This window comes from Eumetopias jubatus, unplaced genomic scaffold (genome assembly GCF_037043125.1).
Source record: "Eumetopias jubatus isolate StellerSeaLion01/CBP00866 unplaced genomic scaffold, mEumJub1_p1.0 scaffold_10, whole genome shotgun sequence".
Lineage (NCBI taxonomy): Eukaryota > Metazoa > Chordata > Mammalia > Carnivora > Otariidae > Eumetopias > Eumetopias jubatus.
The window spans coordinates 68,761,654-68,787,022 of NW_028274816.1; the positions used below are offsets into that span (position 1 = coordinate 68,761,654).

The 25,369-nt window shown below is 58.3% G+C and overlaps 1 protein-coding gene across 1 annotated transcript; it reads left to right on the forward strand.

The window, feature by feature from the left end:
* The first annotated feature begins 341 nt into the window (after window positions 1-341).
* On the forward strand, window positions 342-20,350 carry DRG2 (developmentally regulated GTP binding protein 2). Its single transcript, XM_028089531.1, has 13 exons — window positions 342-531; window positions 4,594-4,754; window positions 8,941-9,030; window positions 9,666-9,726; window positions 11,307-11,397; window positions 12,072-12,144; window positions 12,230-12,320; window positions 13,198-13,295; window positions 13,697-13,773; window positions 15,175-15,263; window positions 16,077-16,135; window positions 19,145-19,198; window positions 19,543-20,350. The coding sequence occupies exons 1-13, from the start codon at window positions 468-470 to the stop codon at window positions 19,627-19,629; spliced, it is 1,095 nt and encodes a 364-aa protein (XP_027945332.1). The 5' UTR covers window positions 342-467; the 3' UTR covers window positions 19,630-20,350.
* The last annotated feature ends 5,019 nt before the right edge of the window (window positions 20,351-25,369 follow it).

Sequence of the window (25,369 nt, forward strand, 5' to 3'; positions counted from 1 at the left end):
CGGTAATGGGGATCCGCTTTCAACCTCTGCACAAAATAAGAGCCACCAGGCTTTCAACTCAGCTCTCTTGACACCTGCAGAGTCAGCTGCGCTTGGAACCCGAAGTTCAGGGTTCATTGCCCAAGATTCCCTCTGGGTCTCCCAAGCTCAGCTCAGGCCCAGCTCCGCCCTGGTGGGTACAGCATGGCCCCGCCCCGGCCCCGCCCATCCTGGCCCCGCCCCGGCCCAGAGCGGGGAGCGGGGGGCGGGGGGGGGAGGCCCAGCCCCGTCGGCCCAGCGGGCGGAACCAATAGTGTCTGGCACTCAGCTCGACGTCGTCCGTCCGGACTCTGAATCCCGGAGCGCCGGGCGCACGAGGACGCTGTTCTCCGTGAGCTTCCGGGCGCACGCAGTTCTGCCGCCGCCGAGAGGGCGGAATTCCCGGTGCCGCTGCAGTGTCTGTCGGTGCTCCGGGTTCAGCCGCCACCATGGGGATCCTGGAGAAGATCTCCGAGATCGAGAAGGAGATCGCTCGGACGCAGAAGAACAAGGGTGAGGGCCGGCCTGGCGGGGCCTTCCTTTCTGCCCGCCTCAGTTTTCCTGTCTGTAAAATGGGGGAACAACTCCAGCGATAGAGCGGATCGGGCTCGAAGGCAGCAGAGAAGTGCCAGAGACGTGACCAGGTCTCGCAGCGCGCTGGAGGCAGGCAGGACCAGGCGGGATCCTGGTACCAGCGCGCTGGTCTGATTGCAGACGGTCGCTGTGAGATCGGCTCGGTGCCAGACCAGGTGCCCGATAGAGAAATCGCAGCGCGCAGCCAGCGTGTGACCCAGAGAGAGGCATGGTCGGGCTTCAAACCCGGGTCCCCTTTTGTGCTGGAAAGCCCAGGAGGAGACCTTTCACGGGTATAGCCTCACCCAGCATCTCGGGAACGGAGGCCATCAAGACTCGAGCCTGGCGGGCCTGGGTTTGAACTCCAGCGCCACCCGTACCTGCTGTGAAAGCTTGGAAAGTCACTTCGCCTCTTTGAGCCTCAGTGTCCTCATCTGCAAATGGGGATCATAATCCCCGTCTCATCTTAGCTCACAGCTAAATTAAACTAGATAGTGTGTGCAAAGTACTAGGCACATGGTAAGCACTCTGTATTTAAAGTAACCCCCCCCCCCAACCCCGGGCGCCTGGGCGGCTCAGTTGTTAAGCATCTGCCTTGGCTCAGGTCAGGATCCCAGAGTCCTGGGATCGAGCCCCCGGGTCAGGCTCCCTGCTCGGCGGGAAGGCTGCTTCTCCCTCTCCTGCTCTCCCTGTTTGTGTTCCCTCTCTCGCTGTGTCTCTCTATGTCAAATAAATAAAATCTTAAAAAAAAAAAGTACCCCCCCCACAGCTTAGATAGCACATAATAAAGGATCAAATTTGGAGTTCAGATTGTAAGGGCTGGAGGAGCTCACAGGAGAAGAGCAGTGGGGAGAAACAAATGATGACACCCAGGAAGGCTTCCAGGAGGAGGTGGGACTTGAACTGGTTAAGGGGAGGACACCCCCGGTGAGGGGCACTGCTGAGGCAAAAGCATGGCAGTCTGGGTGAGCATGGTGTGTTTATGGGGCAGTTCTAGATCTAGAACAATCTAGATCAGAAGGAGGGTCTGGAGTAATGGGGGATGTAATTGGCCCGGGTGGGTGAGGCCGGTTGCCTAAGCAGTCCTGCTGTGGGGTTGCAGAGGCAGGAAGCGGGGAATACTAGGTAGCTAGTCTCAGTGTCTGTCCTTCCTTGGCTCTTGTTTAGTTCTAGAGGCTGAGAAGTTGGGGGACCTCATTCATTCATTCATTCATTATGTGAATCTTCCCCAAGCCCTTACTATGTTCTAGGCATGAGACAGCAGGCACATCCTTCCCCTCGTGGAGCTGACCTTCTAGTGGATAGTCTTTAAACGAATAACCAAATAAACAAGATCGTTTCAGCCAGCCATAAATGCTGTGAAGACAAATGAGGTTGATCTAACAAGAGTGTGGGGGGGTGGTACCTGGGCCTACTAAGGTAGAATGATAAGGTAGGGAAGACCTCCATGAGGTGGGGACATCTGAGCTGAGACCAGAATGAGAAGGAACCAGCCATGCAAAGATCTGGGGCAAGACTGTTCCTGGCAGAGGAAGGGACGTCGCTGAGGCAGGAACAGACTTGGCTTGTTCAGGGATCTGAAGGTCTGGGGCTGGAGTGCAGTGATGGCAAAGGAAAGAGCCAATCATGGAGGGCCTTGTAGGTCATGGGAAGGTGGCAGTTGTGTTCTCAGGCAGTGGGAGTTAGTGGAGGGTGTTAAGCAGGGGAGAGACATAGTCTGATTTCTGTTTTGTTTTATTTATTTACTTATTTGAGAGAGAGGACAAGCAGGGGGAGTGGCAGGAAGAGGGAGAAGCAGACTCCCCACCGAGCTGGGAGCCCGACGTGGGGCTTGATCCCAGATCCTGGGATCATGACCTGAGCCGAAGGCAGCCGCTTAACTGACTGAGCCACCCAGGCATCCTCTGATTTCTGTTTTAAAAGTTCCCCCTGGGCGCCTGGGTGGCTCAGTTGGTTAAGCATCTGCCTTCAGCTCAGGTCATGATCCCAGGGTCCTGGGATCGAGTCCCGCATCAGGCTCCCTGCTCAGTGGAGAGCCTGCTTCTCTCTCTCCCTCTGCCTGCCTCTCTGCCTATTTGTGCTCTCTCTATCTCTGTCAAATAAATAAATAAAATCTTTAAAAAAAATAAAAAATAAAAGTTCCCACTGGCTGCCCTGTGGAGTATCATCTACAAGGATTGAGGAGAGTAGCAGGGAGCCTTTGGCAGTGGTAGAAGAGGGGATGTAAAGATGATGTAAGGATTAAGACCTAGTCCTTCCCTTCAGAGGTGCTCAGAATCTTACGAGCTGGGATGACAGGAAAGATCAGATGAACCTGACGCTTGCTGAACCCATTCTTGACCACTTGTCACTGCCATCAGTTCACTCCTTCACTTGGTAGACATTTCCTGAGTACTTGCCCTGTGCCACCAGAAGCCGGGATCCTGCCCCATTTGAGTGAGGGAAGTAAAGAAACAAGATAGTTTCAAGTGGTCATCAAAGCCATGAAGACAATAAACAGGATCATGAAGCCAAGAGGAAGGGTGGGGGTTACCGTAGATCGTAATAATAACCAACAGTTATTGGGTGCTTACCGTGTGCTAGTCATTGTTCTTAGTGCTTCCTGTAAGCCTTAGGAAAATCCAGTGGAGTGGTTTCTCCTGGTAACATCCCTGCTTTGCAGATTAAGAAACTGATATACAAGAAGATTACATAATTTTTCCAAAGTTACGCCCAGGAATGGCCGGGTGGGATTCCAGCCCTGGTTCTTCCCTTGGCGTGACATTGCCCACAGCCCCCTCCGGCTGGGTAGGGGAGGCCTCTTTGAAGAGATGCCATTTGAGCTGAGCCTCGAATGTTGAGAAGGAGCCAGCCCTGGGAAGATAAGGTTGCAACGGAAAGAATAGCAAATGCAAAGGTCCTGGGGCACGAATGGTGGCAGCTTGTCCTGAAGAAACAAGAAAGCCACTGTGGCTGGAATGTAGTACATAAAAGAGCAGAAGGAGATGTCGGAGAAGTAGCAAGGGACCAGGTTACCTAGCCCCAGCCCGCTCTTGTGGCGAAGATTTTGTAACACCTCCCTTTACTGTCATGAAATGCAGCTCCCTTTCGACAGCGTAACTTTTATACACACAGAATTTGAGAAAAATCAATGCCATGCCCTAATCAGAATACAAAGGAGGAGAAAAAAGAAAGTTTAATTAAAATAGTGTTTTTTTCAATATTTAAATGTTGGGGCATGGCCAGGTTGCAGCGATGTTACAATGAGGGCGTGAGATGGTTGCACCTCTCGGTGGCATCACTGGGTATGTGGCAGCCCCACGCACAGTGTGATGTGTTGGTGACTCAGGCACCCTACAAGAGGCATCACTGGTGATAGCCTGGGATCCCAAGCTGGTGAGCACCTCTAGGTAAAGTTTCCAACAACACATGCTAGAATCTTTCCTTAACATGCACGGAAGTTGCATTCCTGGAAATTTCAGTGTGTATTGACATTGTAAAAAAAAAAAAAAAAAAGTGCCCTGTGTTTCTATGTGAAACAGAATGAGGCTCTAGGCTCCAGTGATGCTAACCCAGGTTTTCCCTCTGCAGATGTCTTAGGGCTGTGAAAAGTCATATGGAACGTAGGAGGGCTGATGGTTGTGCCTCACTGACTCACACTTTGTAGGGCTGTGGGCTTTCCTGGTCCCTGCCTGATAAATGCCAATGGGGACTTCGCCATCACACAGACAACAGAAAACATCCCCCAGAATCCCCCAGGGAGTGGTGCTGCGCTGCCCCCCCCCCCCCCCCCCCCCCCGTTGAGAACCACTGACCTCGGATCGCACGGTCTCAATAAGGGGACTACCTTCTATCCTAAATGAAGTGAGAGGCTAAGGGGACCTTCTAAGCAGGGGGGTGTTTTCTTCCCTGATCTGGTTCTGATGTTTGCAGCTAGCATTTGGTTGTATGTGGGGGCGCACCTGACCCACGGGGCTTGGAAACCCTGGATACTTACCTTCCGTCTTGCTTTACGTCTTGTAGCCACCGAGTATCACCTGGGCCTGCTGAAAGCAAAACTTGCCAAGTATCGGGCCCAGCTTCTGGAACCGTCCAAATCGGCCTCATCCAAAGGAGAGGGTTTCGATGTCATGAAGTCGGGTGACGCCCGCGTGGCACTGATTGGATTTCCCTCTGTGGGTAAGGTCAGTGATGGTCAGCATGGGCCCTGGGGAGGAAGCAGGTTGTCTTCCAAACACGACTGTCCAGTGCCACCTCTTGCTACTTTTCTGAATTAGCTCCAGGCTCCGAGGAGACCCAACCTCCCCCAGGATCGGGTCCCACCCCTTTATCATCCTGCCTTGGCAACCATCGTTGTCTCTGTGGGGGAGAGGTGTTGCCACTCAGTCTCGGACCCATCCATCACGTACGAATGTTTACTGAGTGCGTACCCTGTGCCAGGCTCTGGGCCGGGCGCAGGTGGTACGGCAGAGACCAAGATAGTTCTGTCCAGTGAAGAGGCTGCTCAGATACAGGCTGAGGGAGCAATGACCAGGTGGCCTGGACAGGTGCTGGTGGAGCAGCTTTTAAACCAGTTCAACTAAAACGTGTCAAGCCCATTACTCTGGGCCACGCGTGAGGGGAAGTTGGTAGCAGCCACCACCTCTTGAGCGCTTATTGTTGGCCGAGCGGTATAGCTGTGTTTTGTACAGGTTTGGTTTTATTTTTATTTATTTTGTTTATTTTTAAGATTTTATTTCTTTATTTGACAGAGAGAGAGATAGAGAGCACAAGCAGGGGGAGCAGCAAGCAGAGGGAGAGGGAGAAGCAGGCTCTCCGCTGAGCAGGGAGCCCAATGTGGGGCTTGATCCCAGGACCCTGGGATCATGACCTGAGCCGAAGGCAGACGCTTAACTGACTGAGCCACCCAGGCGCCCCTGGTTTTATTTTCCCCTTTGCCTGGATAAGGGGTGTGTGTATCACAGGAGGTGGGGATCAGTCTGCTCTCTATTTACACACACACACAGTGAAGGTGGGATTATAGCTACGCTGGCCACTGGCACGTTTACTTCTCCATGGCTGTCTGTCCCATTCATACATTAGAGTTCCCTCACCTCGTAATGCCTGCCTAGAAGCCCCCACTGTGGTCCTAGTGTCATCAGCCGTCTGCTCCTTCCCTCCCGTGCCGATCGCCCGTTCTGGAGCTGCTGTTTCTGGAGGACGCATTCCTCCAAGTCAGCCCAGGGGCTCGAGGTTGTGGGTTTTAAAAATGCCCAGCAGCACTGCCATTTGCCCTCCGGAGAAGCTCTAGCTGACTCCATGTGAGGACAGTTAGGAATGTCTCCGAGCATCTGCTCACGGGATGCTGTGTCAGCACCGGGCAGTGAGCTGGGCCACGGACAGGTTAGAGGAAGACCCCAGACTCGGCGTCAGGGTCCGCAGAAGGCTTCCTTCCTGGTGGCTTGTAGGTGCTTCTAACTCTTTGGGAGCGCTCGTACCCCAGCTGGACTTTTATCATCAATACCCATCTGGATGCACTGTCCCCTTGCCCTCCGTCTGTGTGGGCTCAGGACACACAACATCCTTTTAGTTACCATCCAAGCCAGGTGGGATGAGGAGGGGAAAGTTGCTGGAGGCGAAAGTGACGCCAGGTGCTGGAAACGAGCCACTGCCCTCCGTGGCCCTTCCTCCTCCGGACCGCTAACAGTTCATCCAGCCGACACCTTGCAGCGCTCGGCGTCAGACCTGAGTGCCCGTTTGACACGCAGCTTCCTGGCCAGTGCTCAGATCCCTGTAGTGACGGGGTGCTTATGACCCCTCAACTTGACAAAAGCTGGACACGGAGCAGCGCAGGGGCCTCCTGCTCAGAAGGAGCTGATGCCCGCACTGCAGGAGCCCCTCGGGAGAGCTGGGACCGTCCCCATGTGTGCCCTCTGCCGGCTGAACCCCCTCATGGTCTTCAGTCCTGGCAGGGTTTCCAGATCCCTCTCTGTCTCTTTGGCCCTTTCTCATTTTTCCCCAATTCTGTATACTAGAACTTCCAAACATAGAAGAGGTAAAAGAACAAGTACAGTGTACTCGCTCTCTGAATCCATCGATTTTGCCATACTGCTCCATCTCTTCAGATTTGTGTGTGTGCGGGTGTATGGGGTTTTGTTTTTGTTTTGACTGACCCATTTGAGAATAAATTACATCATGCTTCAGGACCTTTCACCCCAAAATATTTAAGCTTGTATCTCTAAAAAATAAGGATATATTCCTACTTAGCCACAAACTATCACACCAAACAAAATGAACAGTAATTTAGGAATGATCTAACGCCTGGACCGCATTCTGATTTCAGCACTCACCCCCAAGTGACCTTTGCGGCTGGTCTAGGCTGTCTAGGACCCTGTAGGTGTCATCTCTCCGCCTGCCCTAATCTAGAACGGTCCCTTTTGTCAAGATCCTAATTCTGAAGAGACCAGACAGTGGTCCAACAGAAAGTCCACGCTCTGGAGCTCTCCGCTTGCTTCCTCATGGTGTGCTTTAGCTTGTTCGTCTGTTCGTTGTATTCCTGTGAGCCTAGAGTCAGGTAGAAACCCAGGACTTGGGACCAGGTTCCACACAGGAGCTGGAGTGGACCTCATTTTGTACCATGCCAAAGAACCCCTGACCGCTGTTTGCATCTCCAGAATGGCTTAGGGGGAGGGATGCCCTGTCTCCCTTCTGCATGGTCGTGTTAGCCTACCTACCCTCCCAAGCCCAGACAACTGGAAAGTCCGCTGCAAGGTGCTGCTACCGTGGCACGTGGAAATCAGGCCCTGTCAGCATCTCCTTAGTGACCTTGACGCCAGTGAATTGTCCTTGCCTGGGAGTTTTGTTAGCTGCAGTATGATGTCAATTTTCCAGTTCTCCTCCTCCTCCTCCTTCACTAATTAGCTGATGTTCCTCTGGGGAGTAGCGCTTTCTCTCATTGGTGTCGGCTCTTTGGTTAGCCTGAAAGAGTTCCTGGAAAGGCAGGACAAGTGCATATGTGCTGCCCTTAAATGACCAGCAAGATGTTGGGGTCAGAGCTGTCCCACAGCGTGACCGGTAACTATTTTTAGGCTTTAATTCTTGGGCCGTTGTTATGGACATCATCAGTTTTCGCCTGTTCTGGATTTTACTTCCAACCTGCCAAGGGCTTCTTTTCCAAGCCCAGGCTGGGAGAAGTGCTTTGTTTACCAAGGGTTGCGCCCTTGAGGGTCTGGCCCTGTGGCCAGATCCCACCGCCCTGCTGGGGATCTGGGCCCTCCAGCCATGGGAGGGCCAGGCCTCCCCCCCTGCAGAGGCCAGACAGGGTTGGAGTTTCCTCCTTTGGGCCTGCAGCAATGGTCACTCAGGGTCTTGGCAGCCAATGCTCTCAGGGCCACCCCACCTACCCATACCTCTCTGCCCCACCAGGTTTTTATCTCTCCTCAGGTTTCTGAGAGGCCCCCAGGGCGGAGAGTTTCTGGATTTGAGGCCAGTGTTTCTTTCGAGGTGTGAGGGTTTGAGTGAGAGGTGCCCCCAGCCTTCCTGGTTGCCGGAGAGGCAGGGTCCAGGCGGCCTGGTCACAATTGCATCTCAGGGTGTTTGTTCCTGATGCCCCGCTGACTGGGCTGCGGGGGGCGGGGCAGGAGGCTAGGGCTGGGTTTCTTCCCCCTCTGGCTCTGCCCACTGCTTTGCCAGCCCTCTGGGCCACTGCATCCATTGCTGTGGTCTCGCCACACTCTGGGCTTGGCGTACCGTGTGCCTTCTCATCTCCTTTCACTCCACGCAGCCCCCCACAGTGGGGACCGAGCAGATGGCTAGCGTGCATACGAAGGACTCGGAAGCTCCGGAGGAAGAAGTTTCTTGCCCGGGGGAGCCCAGTCTCTCTGACCCCCAGCCAAGCCACGGCTGTGGTCCCACAGTGCACCGTGGCATGAGCTTGCCCAACCAGATCCTTCCCAGCTCACCCCTTCCTGCCTGACACCACCTTCTCCTGCCAGCTGGCTCTGTCTCAGACCACGTCTGTCCCCTTGCACATCTCACCCCTCCCTGGGTGAGCAGCTGCTCTGAGTGCCATGGGCTGTTGCCTGCTTGAAGTTCTCTGGGGCCCAGGAGTGGCTGGCGGGTTTGGTGGAGCTAGGGAGGGGGCCCCGATTTAGAAACCAGTTCCCTGTGTCCACCTGAGACAGGCCTTGAGGCCTCCAAGGAAGGGACTGGCCCTCTGGTGCCCCACCCACCCTGGGCAGGGCCAGAGGTGACGTTTCCGGCTGTCTTCTGTCCCCACGCTGAGGCTGAGGAGTCTGTGCTGCCTGCATTCGGCAGGCTCCCGGCCTGTGGGCAGCCTCCCAGGAGGCTGGGACAAGACTCCTCACTGCAATGAGCTCCTTTTTCTCCTAGTCCACCTTCTTGAGTCTGATGACCTCCACAGCCAGCGAAGCTGCATCCTATGAATTCACCACCCTGACATGTATCCCTGGGGTCATCGAAGTAAGTTGGGGTGTGCTGGATTCCAGAAGGGGGAAGGGTGTGTGCTCGGGTTTGCAGTGGTGTGGAGGGATGTGGTGTGCGGGTGGGTGTCTGTGCGGAGGGAGACGGCTCTGAACTGAGCTGCTTTGCCCCAAAGCCCTGGCACCTCAGGATTCTGGCTGCCGAGACCCCAGAGATGCCTGACTGGTTCTGGGAGTCGGGCCGGCCCATGGCAGCTCTCCCTGGCACCCCGTCGTGCTCCGCTGTCCCACACCACCCCAGCTTGGGTCACTTGTTGCTGGCTGGCCGGATCCCCCTGGCTCCCCTGAAGCTTCAGAGCCTGGGGCAGCTGGGGTCCCGGGGCCTGGAGCCTCCGTGCTGCAGGGACGTTTTTGTGGAGTGCTCTTCGCATCACTGAAGATCCCACCGTGGTGGGATCGTAACACCTCGAGAGCCCCTCCCCAGCGGCTCCTCAGCTCGCGGGAGAGGGTCTGTGCGGGGCTGGAGCGGTGAGAAGACAAGGCTTAGGCCTGGCCCCGGAGGCTGACCCCAGGGTTTCCCACAGCCCCTGCGGGGCAGACTGTTGTAGGGCTCCTGGGGTCAGGCAGGCCCTTCCTGCAGGGACTCCTCTCCTGAACTTCTCTTCCCCATCCTAGTATAAAGGAGCCAATATCCAGCTCCTGGACCTTCCTGGGATCATCGAGGGTGCAGCACAAGGTAGGAGGTGGGGACAGGAGGGTGGGAGACAGGGTGGCTCTCAGCACCCCGGCCCGCCCTTCCAGAGGGTGTTGGGTGTCCTGGCCTCACTGTTAAAATCGGACGTGGCCGAGGGCTTGGACGGGTAGGGGGAGGCTCGCAGCCTCTCACACTGCTCCGGCCTCGTACTGTCGTGGCTGGCCCCATCTGAAAGCCAAGGAAACCGAGGCCCCTCGAGGTGAAATGACTTGCCCAAGATCACATAGCTCGCCTGACAGGTTTGAATTCGCTCTTCCACTCCATGGGTTCCAGCGCGGCCCCGCAGGGAAGCCTGCAGGGAGCGGACACCTATCAGCTGTGCTGCTCGTCCTGGAGCCCCATCCTTTGTCGTTTTGGTTTTGTGTGTTCTGAGATGGGAACATGCCCGGGGCTTCTGGGGGCGGCCCGCAGGGGGCGCCCCGCAGCCTCGCAGAGATGGGAACCAACAGATGGTTCTCTGGCAAGCGCCGGGCTGTGTGCTAGCCGCGGTCTCAATCCTCAGCTGGCCCTGTGAGTTACCGAGTGTCACCATTTCCTTTTCATAGCTGGGAGGGACGTCAGGGATGATAGGTAAAGGGTCTGCCCTGAACGACTGTTGACCGACTAAGGGGCAGAGCTGGGGTCGGCGCCCGCCTCTCTGGCTCTGTAGCCCCGGCATGGCCGGGCAGCAGGGCCTCCTCCCTGCGGGTCCAGTTGCTATCTCTGCCCTGTGCCCTCCTGTACCCCACCGTCATCGGGGCAAAGTCCTGCCTGCTTGGACCGGGGCAGGGGGAGTGGCGATGGTCCCCCACGAACCTGCTGTCCCCGCTAGCATCGTGGGGCCTGGAGGTGGTCTGGCCACGGTGGGGGGCAGTGTGCGGGGAGTGTCGGGAGGTAGCTGGCCCGTGAAGATCACCAGGCCCAAGCCCCTCTTTCTCAAAAGAGGGAGGCCAGTCCTGGCTGAAATCTATACTACCTAGATCCTAGTGCTGTGACCTTGGCAAGGTGCCTGGCTTCTCTGGTGGTCTCATAACCACAGCGTCTGATCTTTATGTGGCAGTTCCTAGAGCTCCTCTTCCTGTGGCGTCCTGTGTGATCCTTTCTGCAGCCCTGTGGAGGGGGGGTGGGTTATAGCGCCCGTTTCCAGAAAGGGCAGATGCGTGGAAATCCTCACACCATGGTAGCTTTGTGACCTTAGGCAAGTGATTGAGTGTCTCTAAACAAGGTCTCGGTTTTCTCATCTGTAAAATGGGTGTGGTGATGCTGCCTATACAGGATCGTTTTGAGGATTAGGCGAAGAAATGTTCATGCGGCCTGCCACACAGTAGGGGCAGGGGGAGAATGTTACTTCTCCTAGGGTGGCGATGTCAGATTGCCTTCTCCCCACAAGTCTCCATGAGTAAAACAGAATGTGGATTAAACAACAGCGCCGGGGAGATCCCAGCCCAGGGCTGGCACGTGCCAGAGACCATGGTGGAGCTGTTAAGGACAGGAGCCTGGGGCCCTGTGGGCTGGGGGCGGTGGGTGTGTCACGCAGGGCGTGCCTCTGTCCCCGTGTGACCCCATCTCTTCCACCTGTCCAGGGAAAGGCCGTGGCCGGCAGGTGATTGCTGTGGCACGCACGGCTGACGTCGTCATCATGATGCTGGACGCCACCAAGGGAGAAGTGCAGAGGTCCGCAGGGTGGTGTGGCAGCGGGGGGGGAGGGGGCGGGGGGCGAACTGATACATCTGGGGAGGTCCCTGGGTGGGCTCGTGGGATGCTGTGGCTACATCTGCTGTGTCCCTGAACTCATGATGGGTGACCCAGGGGCTGCTGGGGCCTCTCCCACATGGGAGCAGCAGCAGGCCTGTCCACAGGCTAAACCCGTGCGGTCAGCCTGGAGCATCCTCCCAGAGAGGCTCGCATCTGGCATGGAGGCGTCTGGAGGCTGAGGACTGCGCCGTGCTGGCAGAAGCCTCGGCCACCAGCCCCTAGCTGGCACAGGCCGTCCTGGCTCTGGCTCCTGCCTGCCGAGGCTGAGGTGCCTCAGTTGCTGCCCAGAACCCACCGGGAGCCCAGCCTCAAGCAGCAGCTTTATTCGTGCCCTGACCTGCTGGCTAAGGGGCACACCGGGCCTCCTTCTGTGTGCCAGTCGCAGACCCGGCCAGTCTCCCCTCCAACTGGCCAGAAGGTCCAGAGGCTCCCCCTCTGCAGCTTTGGCTTGTTGGGAAGGAACATTCTGGGTTCCTAGTGGTGGGTAGGAGAGCACTGGTCTCTCTCCAGCTGGGCAGGGGCTTCCTGTGGACCATGGAAGCCACCCGGCCTGCCTCTGGGCACTTGTGAAGGCTCATGGGGGCTCTACTCAGGTCTCTGCTGGAGAAGGAACTGGAATCAGTGGGTATCCGCCTCAACAAGCACAAGCCCAACATCTACTTCAAGGTGAGGCCCCTCTCCAGGCCTGGGCAGGTTTGGGATGATTGCAGCTGCCCCTTTGTGAGCAGCTCTCCCTTCCTCTCTTCTCCAGCCCAAGAAAGGTGGTGGCATCTCTTTCAACTCAACGGTCACGCTGACCCAATGCTCAGAAAAGCTGGTGCAGCTGATCCTGCATGAGTACAGTATCCTTTCCAAAAGCAGCAAAGGAGGGGCAACATGAGACAGGAGGCCTTGTGGCCCAGGATGCTAACAGACCACACCCCAAGCCACCCTGGATCCATCCGAGCAGCTACCAGGAAGGCTGCAGCCCGGTGACATGGGGCACTTCCTGTCCCCTTTGCCTCTGTGCTCACCAGGCTGCAGGCTGGCTGGGCCACAGCTGTGTACTCAGCAGGGCCTTCCTGACTCCCTGCCGGGTTCTAGGCACTGGTAGCCAGTCACATCTGGAAGGAAGGTGAGATGGTGAGGGAAACAGCCCCCAAGGACAGGGTTCCTGGCCTGGGGAAGCCTCAGGGAGAACCAGGGGCCTGGCTGTTCACCGCTAAAGTAACGTTGGGGGCCTAGGTGAGTCTCTGGAGGACCCTGGAAGACAGGGCAGAGCCCCAGAGGTAGAGGAGCTCAGCATATGAAGAACTAACCATGGGACAGGCTGTCTGCAAGGTCGTGAGGCCCCTGTCACCACAGGTATGCAAGCAGAGGCAGAGTGGCCTCCAGAGGAGAGCTTTGCATGGGGGAAGGTGGGTTAGACCGGTGCTTGCAGACAGTGCTCTTGGCACTGAAGCCTGGGGTTCCACTGAGAATTCTGGCAAGTACATTTTTCTTCTTGCCTAACTGTGAAGATTGAAGCCACTGATTGAAACTTTACATGTTCTGGTTCCTTTTGGAGAAAAAAAAAAAATGAGGGCACTCCCCAAACTTTACCATCTTGTAAAATCTGCAAGGCAGATGCCCTCTGAGGTCCCTTGTGGCACTGTTTCTTGGGTGGCCCTTCCGGCCCCTCTGGCACGGGGACACGAGGAGCCACTGGTGCCCAAGTGGCCCTTAATCCGAGCCCCTCAGAGATCTTCAATGCGGAGGTGCTCTTCCGAGAAGACTGCTCCCCGGACGAGTTCATTGATGTGATTGTGGGCAACCGGGTGTACATGCCCTGCCTGTATGTAAGTGGCGCCGGCCCCCAGGGTGCGCGTGCAGGAGGGAAGCTCTCCAGGGGCTGACCCGGATGCGAGGCAGGCTTCCCAGAGGAGCAGGAAGAGCCTGGGGCTGCCTCCACCCTCGCCTCCCCTCTCCCCTGGGGGCTGCATGAGGCTTGCAGACCTGTCTAGCTTGACACCGGGGCTCTAGTCCAGCCTTCCCTTCTGGGCGTGGACAGCGGCCCCAGGCCCCTGCAGCCTTTCCCCATCCTTGAGGCGGCAGGGAAGGGAGGACATTGGCATTGGCATTGCGCCGAGGCCTGCAGAGGGAGGAACTGTGGGCCAAGCCGAGGCATTTGGGGACCCATTTCCTGCACTACTTTGTTCCATTCCTTCCCCAACACCTGCCTCCCTGGTCTCAATCCCAGGTTTATAACAAAATCGACCAGATCTCAATGGAGGAAGTGGACCGCCTGGCCCGGAAGCCCAACAGTGTGGTCATCAGGTGAGCACTCAGCTGCCCTGAATCCTTCGTGTATATGAGCTCGTCAGGCCTTCCGGGCACCTTGGGCCAGGCAAGCCTCCCATGTGCGCCCGGGGCAGAGGAGACCATCTCAGTAACGGATTTGACCTGGTCCTACCCCGGATCGGCCTGGGCAGAGTGGGTGATGTGCAGTGGGCTCTGGTTAAGAAAACAGAAGGGAGGGGCGCCTGGGTGGCTCAGTTGGTTGAGCAACTGCCTTCAGCTCAGGTCATGATCCTGGAGTCCCGGGATCGAGTCCCGCATCGGGCTCCCTGCTTGGCGAGGGGCCTGCTTCTCCCTCTGACCCTCCCCGTGCTCATGTACTCTCTCTCTCTCTCTCTCTCTCATTCTCATGCTCTCAAAATAAATAAATAAATCTTAAAAAAAAAAACAGAAGGGAAATAGTACCACCAATGTAGATGGTTAATAATCACTAAGAGACTACAGAGCCTAGTAATTAAAGGCAGGCCTCAGAAAGCCCAAGAGTGTGAGCCAGCTGCTCCTGGTCCTCTGGAAGATGCGGCTTCCCCGGTGTCCTCAGCGTCCTCCGTGCCTGCACCGCGGGTAGCGTGGACGGTAAAGGGAACCGAAGTCGTCAGGTGGGTGGGGCCATCCTGGCCCCGCCCCTCTGGCCCTGCTTGGACGCGTGGGTCCTGGGGGTGCCTCCTGCAGTGTGGCTGAGGGCTGTTTGTTCACTAGTCACCATCCCTGCAAATTCCCCCTTTGGAGCAGCCTCGGGCTCTGCTCTGCTGGCGGTGCAGCTCAGACAAGGCTTACGGGGAGCGGGATGCTGAGGGACTAGGTGGGGTGACTGGTGCAAATGGTGGGGAAGGGTCCTGGACCATCTCCCGGGCATTGCCGGCTACTGCCAAGAGCGGCAGAGAGCGGGCATCCTTCCCGAAGGACAGCTCAGTTCCTCTCCTGCTGCTGCGCCCCAGACTCCCTTCAGGGGCTGCACGAGGACAGGCTGGTCCTCCGGGCGTGAGGTCACCTCCACACCACACCTTCACCTGCTGTGCTCACAACGTGTCAGCGGAGGTCAGGGTACCCGCTCAAGGTCTCGCCTGCACAAACGATGAAGCCAGGGGCCACGCCATCACTGACATCCCCACTGGGCTGCCCTGTGCCCGTCGCTCTCCTCCCAGCAGCTGGCAGGAGGGAAGCCCCCGTCCAGAGCACCGCGGAGACCCCCAGGAAAGACAGCCGAGCTCTTCTGGGCGTGACCGTGGCTGTGACCAGAGGCGTGGGCAGCTGAAGTGTCAAGCTGCCGTCAGATCTGTGGGCTTGGTCCCCCATGGGTGCCAGATGGGCTGCACTGGCCCCAGTGCCCTTGTCTCTGAGCCCGTGGGGGCTGCTCTGACTGGCCGCCTTCCTCCCTGGCAGCTGCGGCATGAAGCTGAACCTGGACTACTTGCTTGAGATGCTTTGGGAGTACCTGGCCCTGACCTGCATCTACACCAAGAAGAGAGGACGTGAGTTCGGCGGCAGGTGGCCCTGGGCTGAGTCGCCGTCCCTGTGGGGCTGCCAGGCTCTGCCTGTGGCACCCAGAGGTCCCAGTGCCCCTGGCTCAGCTTGTCCCGTACAGACCGCAGCTCTTTTGCCATCTCAGAGCTGGCAGTGCCCTCGGGCCCAGGCTGCTAGAGCCCTCGGCTGAGCCTTTACAGAATGCCGCTCTTTGGGGCTGCTGGTCTTGAGGATGCCCCGGGGTGGGGGGGGCTGTGGGGGGCAGGGCAGCGGGCTAGAGGCCGGCCCGTGGTTCCCCACGGGCTATAGCGATCACCCCCCTCCCACGCCCCCTGGGTCAGCACTTGAGCACGTGAATACAGAGGAGCCTTCACCATGCCCCCCCCCACCCACCCCCAGTGGCACACGTCTCACACCCTGTGACCTTGCGGCGGGGTTCTGGCAGTTTGCGGGGCCTTGACCTTGTCGGCAAGGGAGGAGGTGCAGCTTCCCCTGACTTGTCACCAGCAGCTGTCACGTCTTGCCAGTGCTGTCCAGAGACTCTGCGTGGCTGCATTTAGTTAGGGCTCTCGTGGCTGATGGGGTTGCAGGCCGCCTGAGTCGTGGACGTGGATTTCTGTTGATTTCCTGTGTTAAAGTCAAGGTTGCAGAACACCGCACAAGGATCTGTAGGGAGGGTGTGCCGAATGGCGAGGAGAAGGCTAAGCCAAGGCTGGGGGCTGGAAGGGCCTCTGTCCCCTGGTGGAAGGCAACCACAGGGCAGCTTGGGGCCATAACTGGTTGCCTCCGTGTCCCCCCACCCCCAATCTCTACCTTTGCAGAGAGGCCAGACTTCACAGATGCCATCATCCTCCGGAAAGGGGCCTCCGTGGAGCATGTGGTGAGTTGCCGAGACGCGTCCAGACGGCGGGTCAGGGAGGTCTCCGTGCCCGCTGCGGGGTTTTGCCGAAGGCTCTGCCAGCCCTTCGCTGATGTGGGTGACCCGCTGTGGTAGCAGAGTGGCTGTGGGCAGGCTCTGGAATTAGACCTGGCGTCGCCTCCCGGCCACCATTCCCAGCTGCGTAGCGAGCCCCCAGGCCTCCCCCAGAGGCAGGGGTGTACCGCCCACCCCAGTGGTGGTCTTCCGTCCGCATCCTGTCACACGCTGCTGCCCTGGGGCATTCATTTCTGTATTGTTAACTCCAAGTTGTGTTTCCCCAGTGTGCCGGCCTATGGCTCAGAGTAGCCGCCTCCATGCCCTTGGCCCCTCCTGGCTTCCTGTCCCCCAGTCAGCCCCCCCCCCCCCCGCAGCCCTCCCTGCTCCCACATCCTGCCCCCGCCCCAGCCCCAGATGGCTCTGAATGCTTTTTGCACTCAACACACATTTACTGAGCACTAACAGTAAACAACACAGCCCCGGTTCCGGCCAGAAAGGGTCCTTCAGGGGCAACAGATGCCAAACACCCAATGGCAGAGCTAAGAGGTCACACCTAAGGGGGAGTGCAACAAAGTAAGGGAATGGGGAGTGACCCTGAGTCTACACAGAGAGGCCACATGGTCTCAGGGGAGGGGACCTGATTGGGCCTGTAGACCAAGGAGGATCTGACTGTGAAGATTTAGGGGTGGTGGAAACCCTCCCAGGCAGGGCAGCGAGGTATGCAAAGGTCCTGAGGCAGAAGGGCGCTGGGCTGAGCCTGTGGGCTCAGGGAGAGGAGTGTGGGTTCCATATCTGGAGTTTTGTTGCAGGCTCAAAGGTCACCTGTCCCAGAATGTGACCCTGCACCACTTTTTACGAAGGTATATGGGCCCTGCAGGAGCAGGTGATAGCCCAAGAGCCTGGGACGGTGTACCAGGTCACACAGACAATTTAAGGCTTTGGTTTTGGGGCGTTTTGTTTTCCGTCTAGCTCATTTCTGTTCAGGATCTGTCCTGTGGGTGGGTGGTGGGCTGGCCGGCAGGCTATGCTCCCGCATTCATTCATTCAGCAAGCCCAGCCTGAGACCCCCGCCAGCTAGGGGCCCGGATACAAACGGGCAGGGTTCGGCCTTGAAGGCCGGCATGGCCGGCAGAAGCCACCTCCCTTAGATGACTCATAAGGAGCTCCGTGGGGGAGTCCCTGTCCCTGAAAGCCTGTTTCAAAACCTGTGGCAGAGGTGTGTCCCGGGGACTGAGCAGCTGTTGGTACAGGGGCCCCCATGTGCTGGTCCTCTGTGGGTTTCCGCTACACCCCCTGTGGGTACTTTCCTCTACCCTCTCACTCCCTGGCTGCTTGCCCAAGAGGACGTAGGACTTCAGCCACTCCAGGAAGAAAAGCGGGAGATGGCAGGAGAGTGGTTTTCTAGGCAGGGGGAATAGCAGGTACAAAGGCCCAGAGGCAGGAGCGAATGTGGGGAATGCTGGCTGTTTCCCATCAGCTGCACGGAGGGCCAGAGGCAGGAGGGGTTAGACCTAAGGGTGAGAAGTGCCCAGGGGTGTGGGGAGGGGTTTGGGGGGCCCGGCTCCAGAGCCTGGACTCTGTCCGCGAGAGGCTTGCTCTTCAGTGGTCACCTCCTCCCTGCTCGCTCTCCGCACGGGTGCCTCCCTCCTGGGACATGCAACTGTCCCAGGTGCCACAAGGTATATGAGAAGGCCTGCCTGGATGCCGACAGCAGGGGCCCAAAGTAAAGGAACCACGTAGACACCGGAGCCAGGCAGACTCAGGGTCATACCCTGGTTCCCCCGTACTGTGTCAGCCTCCCTGTGCCTCAGTTTCCTTTTCTGGGCGTAACTGAGCCCCAGCCCCAGGGCCTCTGTAATGCACCCAGCCTCGGCCCTGGTATGCATTCAGTAAGAGCTGATGAAGGCCTTGCCTCCAAAAGGGTCGTGGGCCATAAGCCCCCAAAGCAGCGAGGGCCTCGCAGGGCTGTCAGCAGTGAGAGGCGCGGTGGGCACGGGGGAGCAGAAGTGTCGCCGTCATCAAACGGTATGCTCTCTCCCCTCGTAGAAAAGATGGCCTGGGATGACCTTCCATTGTCCCCCACTGGTAGACACAAGTGCAGAGAAAGGCAGAGGAGGCCCAGAGCAGGTGGGAAATGTTCTCACAGGCTCAGCATCCGCACAGGAGCGGGGGCCGAGGCATCGGGGCTCTGGCCAGGACCCATAAGGCTTGCGGGCACCTGGGGGGAGAGGCAGCACCACACGGCCTTCCCTCCGGCCCCCGTCCACTTCACCTGCCCCCCTGATCCCAGGGGGAACAGCTGCCCGCCCCTCCAAGGCCCCCTCCTTCCAGCTTCCTTTAGGAGCCCTGGGATTCCGGAGGTGGGGCTGGATGATGTCCTGGGCGGGCAGCCCCAGGTGCCAGCCGTGGCCAGGACGGTGACCAGGTGTGACTCCAGGCTGAGGTGGGGTGTCCCGAAAACCACCCCTGCCCATCCGAAGGATGGCAGGAAGGCTGCTGACAGCCAGAGCCAGATCTTCTTCTAAAGGCTTCGAGAACATTTTTTTTTTTAAGGATTTTATTTTATTTATTTATTAGAGAGAGGGAGCACAAGCAGGGGGGCGGCAGGCAGAGGGAGAAGCAGGCTCCCCGCGGAGCAGGGAGCCCGATGTGGGACTTGATCCCAGGACCCCGGGATCATGACCTGAGCCGAAGGCAGACACTTAACGACTGAGCCATCCAGGCGCCCAAGGTTTCGAGACATTTCTAAAGGGCACCACAACCTTTGGGCCAGCCTGGAAGTGGGAGCATCAGAACAGCCTGCAGCCATGAACACGAGACTGGATCGAGCCAGTGGTGTTCACAGGCCACGGCTCTGAGCGTCTGCCTGGGGAATTGCTACTTCTTGGCACCTGCCTGGGGCTTGGGTGTGTGGCCAAGCTCAGTAGGCTCGGGTAGAGATTCCTCTCACTGTTCCTCTCTCCCACCCTCCAGTGCCACCGCATCCACCGATCACTCGCCAGCCAGTTCAAGTACGCGCTGGTGTGGGTGAGTCTCTGGGCCGGAGATGGGCGGGGGTCATGCCCAGCATCGCCCCCGGGTTGGACAGGAGCACGGCGTTCGTGCTGCTCCGTGCGGTGTCCCAGTTCAGGGGCGTGCGTGCTGACCCCTGCTGACCTCTCCCACTTTGGAATCCGGGGATGGTCAGGCCCCTGGGGACATCCTCCTGTCTGCGGGCGGTCTGCCAGTGCTGGGGCCCCCACTTCAGACCCTAGCATTCACACACCCCCCAACTTACGTACAGCCACACCCACCTTCCTCCTGTAATAGCTATACCAGGCGTGGCCCTGCTCAGGACAGAGGCTGATGTGGCCCCTTTGTCCCCTGCCTAGGGCACCAGCACCAAGTACAGCCCGCAGCGGGTGGGCCTGACCCATACCATGGAGCACGAAGACGTCATCCAGATTGTCAAGAAGTAGTGCCTCCTGCGGGGCCCCCTGCCTGCCCACCCTGTCTCCCCCGGGGAGTCGGACCCAGCTGGACACACCAAAGCCCAGACAGGAAATACATACAAATACATACCCCCCAGGAAGGGGTCTCTCAAGTCTCTGCTGTTTCTGGAAGTTTCTTCGGTAGGCAGATGATGAAGAGTGTACTGGGGCAGAGGGACATGGTTGGGGAACTTGGGCTGGGCTGGTGGCATGTGCCGTGAGACTGGCACCTTGGGTGGGGGTTCTGTGTTTGGAACCCTGGGCCTGCGCCCTACCCCTGGCCCCCCACTCAGGCACCGAGGGGGCAGGTTGCCCACTTGCCCTGCAGCCAGGGCCTCACGCAGACGGCTTGCTCAGTGCTGGGGCTCAGAGCCAAGCCTGCCCGGGTCCCTGGAAGCTCTAGTTTCTGTTGGGGCACCTTGGGCCTTCAGCTCCTCCCAGCCTGTCTGACACTCAGGGAGGGGGCCTCCCAGCCCTCTGCCCCGCCCCAGGGCTGCTCCATGGTGGCTTTAAGCCCCAGTTCATGCCCTCCTCAGCCCGAGGAGTCCTAATGTACTGCCCCCTCCCAGGGCCACCCCTGCCCAGCACCGACCCCAGGACCCGGGGCCTGCACAGACGCCTGGAGTGGTGGCTTTGGTGTTGGGTTTCTGTACTTTTTCCCCAAGCCCCTGGTCTTGGCTCTCCTTTCTACAATAAAGAGTGGAAACAATCCCTGTTCAGACTGAGGACAGTTCTGTCAGTTTGCTGAACTCTGTTGCCAGGCTGGGTCAGGGCCAGCCATGAGCCTGGTGATCCGAGGATGGCTGGAGCCTGGGCTGTGGGAGAGCAGGCCCAAGTCTGGGGTACAAAGGAGATATGGGGGACCTCCAGGGTGGTCTCTGCCCTGGAAGGTTGGCCAGGGACCGTGGGCCCCAGATGTGGCACCTCCTGAGGCCAGGCCTGGCTGCCAAGGTGGGCAGAATTCTCAGAAGGCCCTTGCGGCTTTCGGGGTGGCAGGGAGGCTCCCCTGTGAGAGCAAAGTAGCCGGATCTATCATCTGTTACCTCAGCAGGCAGGGCTGGACGGGCCTTGGTGTGGTGCCAAGGAGTGGCAGCAGGTGGTCACTGAGCCCCTGCATGCCAGGGTTGGTGCAGGGCCATCCCAGCAGCCTGTTCTCCAGGGACAGCAACTTGCCCTGGGCTTCTACAGCTTGTAAGTGCAGAGCTGGGATTTGAACCCCAGCTGGGGCTTCTGAGCCACAGGGGAGGCTTCCTGGAGGAGGTGGGCCTTTTGAGAGTGAATCGTAACAGGTTTTATGGGGCTCCCAGGCACTGGGCTGGCAGGAGGCGGCGAGGGCTTCCCCGGGGGTCTTCCGGTCCAGCTGGGCTGTGGAGCAGGCCCCCTGCCCCCCTTTCCAGGCTGTTCCTGGCTCCTCTGTCAGCTGCTCAGGCTCCTTTCCTGAGACAAAACAGGAATAATAGACATCATTAAATATACATGGAGCCCCAGGCGGTCGGCGTGGTGGGCTGGGCCTCCCTTCCCCGCAACACTGAGCGGCTCTGCTGGGCTGGCCATGCTCCTGGGGCCAGCCACAGGACCCCCATTAGACGGCATGCAGGCAGGGAGCAGGCCACGGGACCCAGGTAAGGAGAGCCCAGCCCTGGGCCCTTGGGGTCTGCCACAAGTACCTCTCCCCGGGTTGCAGGGAGGGGAAGAAGGGAGAGGGCAGTGGGCCTTGCCCCCTAACTCACAGTGAGGCACTCCCTGGGCCTCGGTTTCTTCATCCATAAAATGGGCATGATGCCCACACAGTTCCCCTCTCAGTGGGAAGGTCGGATGCCAAGATAGGCAAGTGCTCTGTGGCTTACCTCAGCCCTTCTCCCCACGGCCACCAGGCCCAGCCGTGAGGTCCCACGTAAGGGTTTCCGTCTGGGTGATGGTCACTGCTACTTCTTGCCTTGCAGGTAGGGAAGGTCCCCATGTTCACAGAGCATCAGATCCAGGCCTATTCTGTGCACCAGGCTGGCTGGGAAAGGGTGGGAGATGAGGCCAGAGGTCCTCAGGCAGTATGGGCTTGGGGCAGGCTTTGCCAAGAGTCTCCAGCCACTGGGCCACCATGTTCCCTACCACGGACGGGCTGTTTCCTGGGCCAGGTCTGTGTGTCCATAGATCCGGGCAATCTGCTTCTCTGTGTTGAACGTTTGGTTTTCTCGATGGGTGGCTGGCATGGTTATGCTGTCTGGGCCCGAGTGAGAGCCGAAGGAACCACATGCTGTGCACACCCAGGTCAGTGTGAACTGACGGCTTGCAGAGGAGTGTCCTTAGGGCTGGAGAAGCCCCTCTAAGAGCCCCTGAGGTCCCTGCCCCTCCCCCCCCACCAGGGTGAGTGCCAAGCGTTGGGCCCCACCCCAGACGGCCACCCCGTTGCCACCGCTCACCCTCCCTGAGCCTTCCAGCCAGGCTGATCCGAAGCCCCTTCCTGCTCAGAAGATCGTGAAGGTCAGTGATACCCACGCCCTCACTCAGGCCCATCCACAGACCACAGGGCTGCATTCCCAGAGGGCCCAGCCTGCAGCTTGCCTCGGGGGCAAAGGAACCCAGGGCATGAATATTCATTCACATCTGTGTTGTTTCTCTCCATGTCCCTCCTCTTCTGCTTAGATTCCCTGCCTCCTCATTTCAGAAACCTCCTTTGGCAAGAATCCCTCCCACTAAAGCTCATCTGCCCTCAAGATCCCCTCTGGCCTGGCCCCAGGAGCGGGGCTGGGGGGCTTGTACCGTCTGTTGGGGAGGGTCTCCCCACAGCAAGGCCTGCCTCAGGTGCTCCCTCGGCAGCTCTTCTAACCACCTCTGCTCCCCTTGAACCCCAGCTGGGAAACTCCTCATCTCCAAACGCTCCGGGCTCATCCACACCTCCATGATGGAGAGGCCGAGTCCAGGCCACCTCCTCTGACCTTCACACCTTCACACTGTGTGGATGACTCAGCCTCCCTCTGTTTCTCTCAATTTCTCGCTCTCTCTCCTGGGTCCGTCCCACTGATTTGCCAACTAATCTGTATTAGTTTGCTGCTCGTGCCGCCATAACGAAGCATCGCGGACTGGAGGTCCTAGATAATAGAAATTGATTCCCTCGCCTTTCTGGAGGCTGGAAGTCTGCGAGCAAAATGGCAGGGTTGGTTTCTCCTGAGGCCTCTCTGCTTGACTCAGAGGCTCACGGCAACCCTCATCCGGCCTTTTGTCTGTGCGCCTCGTCCACGGAAAAAATTATGAGCCCCTGGACGTGTCATTCCCTGTGGCCACCTGCTTTTCGTGGCTTAGCGCCTCCAAGTACCCCGCCCCCGTATCAATCTCACCCACCAGCTGTCCCCAACATGCTGCCTAAACAGCTCCTGCCCCGGCCCGATGGGAAGAGCAGTGCCCACCTTACCTATCGTGCGAATCTAGTGAGATACTAGAGCAAAGCATTCTGGACCAAGCCTGGCCCACAGTAAAACTTGCCAGTGTTGGTTTTGTTATTTTCAAAATGCATATGTGGTCTTGGCACTCCTGATAGCCTAAAACCCTTCCGAGGCTCCCCACTACTTTAGGGATAGAGACCAAAATCCCACCCCAGCCTCCAGGTCTCATGGGGCAGGTGCCTCCTGCCATCCTGGCTGCTTCTCACTCCACATGCTCTGCATCCCTTTGCCCCTCTCACCACTTGGCCTTTGCACATGCTGTTCCACCTGCCTGGAACACTATTCCCACTTTCATTTGAGTCACTCCCTCTCATCCTTCAGATCTTGGCTCAGGGTCACCTACTCAGGGGCACCTTTCTGGTCTTCCAATGCACTGTTCGCCCACCTGGCTTGTGGTGGGCCTGGCCTCCAGAGCCCTGCTCATGGCTAGCAGTGTCCCCCTTAGGGTGGCTCTTTGCTTCAAGTCTGTGTCCCTGTGACCCAGGGAGTTCCACGAACACAAGAGAATGTGGCTGGTTCCACTCAACTGTGGGGGCCCCTAGCACCCAACACAGTGGCTGGCCCCGAGATACACAACCAACATTGAGGAATGAATGCATGGGTGAGAAACTTGATCTCTGTTAGCCCCTCCGTGCGTGCTGCCGAGGCCGGGGACACTGAGAGGGAGATGGGACCCACAGCCACCGGAGAAGGGGCAGCCCTGGCTGACTGGGGCCACTCTCCCCATAGCCGAGGGGCAAGCCTGGGCCCCGGAGACCAGAAAGGACCATGGGAGCAGGCCGGGCTGCCCACAGTCACCCAGACCACCTGCCCAGAGCAGACAGGATGCCATCATGATGGCAGTTAACTCCAGGCTAGGCTCTCGAATTCAGTGCTTGCCTCACTTCCCTGCACGGGGAAGGTGCTATCAGTACCCACATTTACGGACGAGGAGACCTAGGTGCAGAGGCTGCATGACTTGCTGTGGTCGGATCCAGGACAGGAATGGGACCTGACCCAGGGCTCTGAGCCACCCCGCTCCACATCTGCTGGGCTCCCCAGAGCGCCGTGGGCCCTCCTGCAGCAGCACGGTTCACCTCTCTGAACATCAGTCTCTTCATCTGAACCAAGGACCCTCCACTTAGAGCAGACAAAGGATGTGGCTCTGGGACATGTCCTTGAGCCCGAACCTACCCTGCCCGCTCTCCCTGGCCTCAGTTTCCTCAAATGTCACATGGAGCTGGGGGACAGGGTTGGATCTTGTGGTCTCAGGCCGACATTCTTCCAAGAGCCCCTCTAATGGGGTGTTCCCACTCGCTGTTTCCAATCTCTTTTTTCCATTAATGCACTCACATGGTTCAGAAATCTAAATGATACAGAAAGGTTTATAGCCAGATAACCATTTTCATCAATTTCTCGAATACCTTTCTCAGTATTTCTACGTGTGAATAAAAGCAAAGAGCAATTTATATTCCTTCCCCCACACCTGTTACGAGAAAGGAGGCCCGGGGCTGTACTGTAGTCAATACCGTTCTGCACCATGCTCCCGTCATCAGCAGGTTCCGCGGATCATCTCCTAGCCACACACACACAGATGGCCTATGCTCTTTTTCACGGCTGCGTAGTAATCCATCGTGGACCGCACCGCGGTGTAGGTAGCAAGGGGCAGCTGAGCGTGTATGCCATTCTCGTGTGCACAAGGGCTCTGCAGGATGGAGTCCCGGCAGTGGGCTCCTCCCTCCCGCTCACCCTTTTCTCTAACAGCTTTGAGATATAATTCCCCCGCCACATGGTTCACCTTCTGAAGTATGTTTGATGCGGTGGGGTCTGAGACGTTCATGGGCACGCATACCCCGTGACCACCGCGTTCTTGGCTTCCTTGAACCTTCTCCCGTCGGGCTGGGACCACCCTCACCCCCACCGCTCTGCTGGGACCACCCTCATGGTAGCTGCATCCAGCGCCCAGCTCTCCGTCCTTAATCAACCCGCCCCGTGTGCCCATTTGCCACAGCTGCCCTGCCCTCCTCCCCAGCCACTCGCCACCTCCTTGTCCCCAACAGTGCAGCCCCGGGGGGTTCATTCCTTCTCCATCTGCACTCATTCCCTGGTGTCATCCTCTGGAACTGTCCTTCAACACCACCTAGATGCCCCTGACGCCCTGACTGATGTCATGAGTCCCGATCTCTGCAGTGCACGCCCCCTGCTCCCCGCCCCCACCGACTCCCTGGCGATGCCCGATGGGACACCTGAGACCAGCACGTGCAAAGCTGATGTCTGGCCATTCGTCCTCCACCTGCTCTGCCCAGTCTTCC